Consider the following 7,476-nt stretch of genomic DNA (forward strand, 5'->3'; position numbering starts at 1 on the left):
TTGCTATGATGTTCATCACAGCGCCAAATACTTAAATATTTAGACTTAATAGGCTATTTATTTTCAAACTTTTTTTACATTTTAATCTGGACTACAACATGCCCTAGATATTGTTTGAAAGTGTTTTGATTCTTTATTGTTCGGTCACACTTTACATTAGGGCTTCATTAGTTAACATTAGTTAATTCATTAGTTAACATAAACTGCCAATGAAAAATTTTTCTGAACATTCATGAATATATTAATATATCATTAATAAATAAAGTTGCAACTGTGTTATTTAATGAGCTAACATGAACTAAGACTTTTACTTTCTATTTTAAACAAAGATTAATAACTTCTGTAGCAAATGTAGCTATTGCTCATTGTGAATGTTAATGCATTAACTAAGGTTAACTAATGAGGTCTTATTGTAAAGTGATACCTATTGGTCTTTATAGTTCTTTTGCACTTTAATCTGTGTAAAACTTTTAACTTTATACAATTTAATTTTTTCTGTATTGCTTTATTGCATTTAAATGTTCAGTTATTTTTGTTATAAGAAAAAAGTTATTAAACCTGTTATACTGTATTATCACAGCACTTTTTTAAACTAAATTTCAATATCGTGATAATACCGTATACTGTGATAAAAGCATTAGCAATTAATCGCAACATGAAAATTTGATACCGGCATATCCCTAGTGAGGGGTGTACTTACTTCTGTGAGATACTGTATTTATTTATATATCCATGTTATTCTTTGGGAATTGACTGGATGGTGAAAAGTGGGCTTTTCATACTGGAATGAATGCAAGAATTGCTAAAACAATAACAAAATGACAATTTTAATTTGTTTAATATTTTTCATACAGTGGAAAAAGAAAGTAATTTCAGAGGTGAAGCAATTTTTTTAAATGTTTGATGAAAGATTATGAAAATTTAGAATATGCATTAATACATTTTTCACAGTTAAGACCAAGAATGTGTATTAAACAAGGAAATAGGATACATTTTCATTTTATTTTACTGTAATATGTTTGTTGAACTTGCAATAACATTGAAAATCACCAATAACATCTGACAACAGTTGTCACAGTTTTTACTTCCTGAGGTGAAATCTGACCAAAAAAATGCGTTTGCAGTCAGTTTTTGTTTCTAACAAAGAAAAGGCAGCAGATATGGCAGAAATTTTGCACAGGAGCGTTTTGATTAAAACACTTGTACGATATTAATTGTATTAAACTGGATTCTTGTTTTTTTTTGTTAAGGGTACTTCAAGGATGACCGCATAGTGTTCTGGACATGGATGTTCTCCACATACTTCATGGAGAAATGGGCACCACGTCAGGATGATATGCTTTTCTATGTGCGCCGCAAGCTCTCTTACGTCAGTGAAGACAACACAGAAGGGAAGAAGGTGAGATGAACCTATTAATTCTCATTGAATGAGGTGTAGAGGTGAAAACTGAGAAAATGGATCCAAGAATTTCTCACCTAATAGTTAGAGAGCTTCTTGCATGCCCTAGCTGTTTTTGAGCACCTCAAGTTATAAACGGTAGCATATTTCATTAGGTCTCTAATACACGTTTTTGAACAAATCGACAGTCACTTGCCTCGTTTCTAAATGAACCAGCCATTTGAACGAATCGGTTGAATGAATGAATAAATGACTCCCTTGTTAAAACAATTTGCCACCAGCTACTGGTGGTTTGGTTTCATATTTAAAAGTATCATTGCATTTTCCACATAATTTCTTATTTGTATATTCAAAAATGATTTAAAACAAATCTTATAACATAATTTATGCATTTGCAATTTTGCGGTGTAAATGCATTCATTTATGGCACCTCAGCTTCATCAAACAGTGTGTAAATACATCTAATGCCACTTCAGATGCAACTTCTGTGTTTCCTGCAGTTGAGAGATGGAGTTTGTTGATACTGATTTCATTTGAATGGTAACAGTTTCTTATTATTCTAACTGAATTAATTGATTTGATGTGAGAGATGACACATACATTTAATAAGGTTAGGGAAAAAAATGCCCATTTATAAACATAGTGGGAAATCAAATCACATGTTTTTTTTTTATATACAGCAACTCATTTCTAACTCTTAGAATTTATTTTGAGAGTTGATTACGTGAGAGAACATCTGTAACTTAGTCCAGATTAGGGGAACTAATTTATTTTATGTAAATAATTTTTTTTGCATTGGAAATTTTTACTCTGCTGTAAAAGTACTTTTCAAGTGTCTGTACTTTATCGGACTGTTTTTCTTTAGAAAACTTTACTTTACAACATTCCAAAGCATAATATTGTACTTTTTACTGCACTACGTTTCATATGAAATATAATTTAATACTTAATTACATTAGAAATGTAGACATTTTACTCAAGTAAAAGTAATTCAAAGATTTACTTGAGTACAAGAAAGTACTACATTTCTAATGTTCTTAAGTATTAAAGGTAAAACAAACAACGACTTTTATTTATGAAATGTAGTGCAGTAAAAAGTATGACATTATGTTGGAATGTAGTGAAGTAAAGAAAAACACTCATAAACTACAGATACTTTTTAAACTTACTTGAGGAAAGTAAAAATACTTCACTACTGTCTGCCTCTGTTGGCCGGTCGCACTTAAACAAAGATCGGAAATCGGAATCAGCCAAGAAAATTGCAATCGGTGCATCTCCAATAGTTGGCATTTAAAAGTACCTGCTAAAGCTAAACAGACTTTCCAAGATGGTTAATCTTTTTTCCCCCTCACTTTATTTTGATTTTCTCCACCTCAGCAGGTTACACCATACAATTACAGATATAGAATGATTGAAGAATGAGAGAATGATTGATGACATGTATATGTACTTATTCTACACAAATAAAAAGCAACTCTGAAAAAAAAAACAACCACCAAAAAAGGGTATTGAATAATAATATAACAACATAATGATTTTAAAATAAACAGTTAAATAAATAAATATAAGATGGTTAATCTTTGCCTACTTAAATAATGTCATGTTATGAAAATTTGAGCTCACCAAAAAAGGTTAGAAATAAGTGTTTGAGAACAATTCCATTTCATCTGGCTGTTTTAACATGTCCCATATGGCTGGCTAACTAAACCGAGTGCAGAGGAGAATCAGATGTTCCACCAAAAATTCCTATCCTATCAAAGCAAAAGTGTGATGCATCTGAACCGGGATTGTGTTGGTTTCAGGTGGAGGTTGAGGTTTACAGAAGAGACTCTAAAAAGCTGCCTGGACTCGGTGATCCTGACATCGACTGGGAGGAGAGCGTCTATCTCAATCTCATCCTGCAGAATGTAAGCAAACCTCAGTGATCAGACGCTATGAGGCGCAATGCAAACGCAATTAATTGCTCTAAAATATAAACAATAAACCAAAGACTATTTCTCTGCGACATAGAAGCTTTCATAATGTCTTTTGGTGTAGTTTTGCTTATAGTCTTTTTGTCCCACAGCTGGACTATGTGGTCACATGTGCAGTTTGCACACGCTCAGATGCAGGAGACATCCACATCCACAAAAAGAAATCCCAGGTGAGACAACATTTATGCAGTTTGTGTGTTGGGATATAACTACGCAGTTCAGACGCAAGGTAACACAGTACAGTTTAGTTAGCCGTCTTAGTTAGCCTAAACTCAGGGTTATGATACTAGAAGGTGATTATTATAAAAGGAATTGTATATACTTGTCAATAATGAGGTGTTTACTGCACAAAATCATAGTAACAGGGTTCAGAGTCTTGCAGTTATCCATTATTAGCCTTAGCTGAAGATTGACACCAGAAGGTGTTTATTACTAGATCATTTCAGGTGCTTTTTAGTAATCAGTTGTTTAAAAAAAACTAAAAGAGTTGACAGTCTTAGTCATGCTTTATTTAAGGGGTCATCAGATGCCCAATTTTCACAAGTTGATATGATTCTTTAGGGTCTTAATGAAAAGTCTATAACATACTTTGGTTAAAATTTCTCAGCGGTAGTGTAAAACAACACCCTTTTTACCCTGTCAAAAACAGCTCTTTTCGCAGCAAGCCGTTTCAGTGAATTTCCCTTTAAATGCTAATGTGGTCTGCTATCCCTGCCCCTCTCCCTCTTTGGGGTGACACACAGTTCTCTAAAAGACTGTAAACTTTAGCTGCATTCATCGTGAAACTTGCTAACTAGCACATTATTAGGAAAGGCGATTTGCAAAATTCATTAAAAAACTTGAACTCACTTTTTCTGGAGGTGAAGCTGAATCACGAATGATTCGCGCGAACATAGGTAGATTTAGGTAGATCGGGGGTGCATTCCCTTCAAAACAAACGTACTCCACTGCATCTTCAGTGGCTCAGATGTCGGGAGTAACTGATGACTGCTATGTTCATTATTACATCCAACAACAAAACACCTCAATCACCCAGGAGAAATTCTTGTCTACTCCTTTAAAAAAAAAAAAACACTGGGTGTGTTTTTATCATTATAGGGTGGTTGTGTACACACACTGCCAACACACATTTCAGTTCAAACTACATGTAAAAGTGAATTTTACATCCGATGACCCCTTTAATCTAATGCCTTGTTTAAACAAAATCATAGTAACAGTCTGGCTGTTACTAGGCTAAAGGTTGTGAGGTTATGAAACTGCACACTGTAGTTTAATACTTAAAGTTTAAAGCATGAAGCATCAGTTGTTTACTACACTGAATACTCGGAACAGGGTTGATAGTTAAACCATTCAGTCAGCTGTTATTAGAAAAACCATAGGATTATGAAACAACAATCACAACACAAACTCATGGTAAAAATGTTGACATTTTCCCTACTGACACAACCAGATAGCACACAAACATCTCCAAAACGTCTGATAAACATCTTTGAAAAAGCATACATTCTTTCCACATCATAAACATCTAAACTGAAACCCGAACTAAACAAACTGATAGAAGAGACATGAGCTAGTCCTTGAAGAGTTTGCTTCCTTGTAAGGGTGATAACACAGACATACCATAGCTAAATGATTTAATGTTATTTCTATGAATGTGCAGCTGAAACAGTGGCTCTCTTCATTTACAGCAAGTGTTTGCCTCTCCAAGCAAACACCCAATGGACAGCAAAGGGGAGGAGTCAAAAATTAGCTACCCCAACATCTTCTTCATGATTGACAACTTTGAGGAGGTAACCTTTATTTAAGCTCTCAAATCACATTATGGTGCTAGATCGAAACTGCTGGTCATTTCAAGAGCTGTGTACTGCAACAGCAGGCTAATCAAAGAAGAGACAAGTGTGCCATCAAACATAAGGAAATAAACTATATGTTCTGAGGTCATGTCAAAGTCATATCTTTCTGAGGTATGTATGAACAGGTTGGACAAGTTTACCTAGTTTTTAAATCATAAATGTTCAAGCAGTGAATTGTATGTTGGTTTCAGAAGATGATGTCCAAAAGTTCCAAAGTGTCCAAAGTTCCACACTTTTTTATTTTCTCCAGTTAAGTGCATCATCCATGTATTTAAGGTGCTTTTTTACTATTTATACTACAAAATGGCAGAGAATAGTGCATAAGTACGTGAATTGGGATGCACATATAGTCTTGAAATTCACTGAAGTAAAATGTGTGACAACACGTCAACATTATTATACATTATTTTTAATTGTCTTCTCACCAGTGTTATTTTAGTGTCATTGATACTGTATGCTATTCTAGTTTTAATATTTTAAATTATTTTCTTTTTAGATTTTCTTTTTTAATTACGTTTTAGTTAGTTTAGTACTTCAGTATAAGCTAAATGAAAAGCAGAAATGTTGCCTTGCAACTAGTTGAAATAAAAGTTCTTAAGGGCTTTTTTGTATACATATTTTAGTTCCATTAATGTTTATTTTATTTTAAGAAATGAACATGTTTTTTTTTTTTAAAGGTATTTGTTTTAGTTAACCATAATAACCCTGCTTCTCACTGCCAGTCATGATAGTTCTAGCTTATGGTTTGCTTGCCCCTCCATGCTGATAAGATTAAAATCATGGTGTGTCATGCTGTGTAATGTTATGATAATGCTCATAAACATTTCATTGCATGCAGTTTTAAGACCAAGTGTGCGTTTCTCCTGTTACACAAGGCTAGGCATACCTGTCAACCCTCCCGTTTTTCCCAGGATTCTCCCGTATTTTACCATTCTATCCTGCTATCATCCAATTTAAATATTTTCCCATATTTCTCCCGTATTTTTAATGTTTCTATAAAAAAATCCCACTGGGCATATTTTATAGGTTTGCTACATTCGCCTCCGGTAAAACTCCCGTAATTTGTATGGCCCAAACGTCATTATATGAATAATCACGTCAACAAATTCCAAGGTTGTCCAGTTGCCAGATCTTGTATGAAACGCATCTTGCTCAGTAGCCAGATCTTGTATGAAATGCATCCTTCTCACACAATCGACATACAAATTTCAACCCATTTGTCCCCTCAACTTGGCAACCTACAACAGTGATGACTACCGCGGGAAGGAAAGGATCTCTAGTAGAAATGGGACGGGAGGAGAAGACTCAGGTGGTGTTCCGGTGGAAAAAACAAATATGCATGCAAATTGAGATATAGCTTACACTTCAAAAGGCTATGGATTAATTGATTAAATATGAGCGCTGCAAGTTGCAAAATCAGGTGCTGCGCTGCTTTGTTTACTGCGGTTACCGGGGAAATGGCTATATTCCCGGCAAAAAGCGAAAGAATGAAGAGAGAATAAATTTTAATTTTTCAATAAGCCCTTCTGCTTTTTGTTTTAGTCCAAAGCGAAAAATGACCCTTATTTTTACGCAGAAAACACACAGTTTGATATACATAATTTAAATTTTGCCCCTCCCCAACCCCAAGCACCACCCCCCTAGGAGGCTAGGTGGCTGCTGAACTACACCAAAGATGGTTCACTCCTATACTTATGAATGGGAGAAACTGCAATGTGCAATATGGCGGAAAAGTCACGCCTTCTAAATGAAAGAGCCAATCCCTGATTTGTAAAGTCATTGCGTCACTACAGTGGCCGTTGTAATCTCCGGTTCCCATAAAAACCTAAGACTGGGCCAGCCGATGCGCATGCGCAGTCATAAGCGCTTTGGAACTGCGCATGCACATTGGTTGGTCTAGCCCAGGTGCAAATTGAGATATAGCTTACACTTCAAATGGCTATAGATTAATTGATTAAATATGAGTGCTGCAAGCTGCAAAATCAGGTGCTGCGCTGCTTTGTTTACTGCGGTTACCGGGGAAATGGCTATATTCCCGGCAAAAAGCGAAAGAATGAAGAGAGAATAAATTTTAATTTTTCAATAAGCCCTTCTGCTTTTTGTTTTAGTCCAAAGCGAAAAATGACCCTTATTTTTACGCAGAAAACACACAGTTTGATATACACTCAGTTTAAATAATTGTTTAATAATAATTGTTTAAATTAATATAATAAATTAATATAATAATAATATAATATAATAATTTAAATTT

General features: G+C 34.5%; 1 protein-coding gene across 1 annotated transcript in view; it reads left to right on the plus strand.

The window, feature by feature from the left end:
- LOC107687566 (uncharacterized protein KIAA0930 homolog) overlaps window positions 1-7,476 on the plus strand; it is a 16,280-nt gene that overhangs the window by 4,882 nt on the left and 3,922 nt on the right. The window contains exons 2-5 of the mRNA XM_016484951.1: window positions 1,251-1,399; window positions 3,202-3,306; window positions 3,465-3,542; window positions 5,061-5,162. Coding sequence (XP_016340437.1) covers window positions 1,251-1,399; window positions 3,202-3,306; window positions 3,465-3,542; window positions 5,061-5,162 — 434 coding nt within the window. The remainder of the gene's footprint in view (window positions 1-1,250; window positions 1,400-3,201; window positions 3,307-3,464; window positions 3,543-5,060; window positions 5,163-7,476) is intronic.

The sequence above is a fragment of the Sinocyclocheilus anshuiensis genome, unplaced genomic scaffold (assembly GCF_001515605.1).
Source record: "Sinocyclocheilus anshuiensis isolate Anshui unplaced genomic scaffold, SAMN03320099.WGS_v1.1 scaffold233, whole genome shotgun sequence".
Taxonomy (NCBI): Eukaryota; Metazoa; Chordata; class Actinopteri; order Cypriniformes; family Cyprinidae; genus Sinocyclocheilus; species Sinocyclocheilus anshuiensis.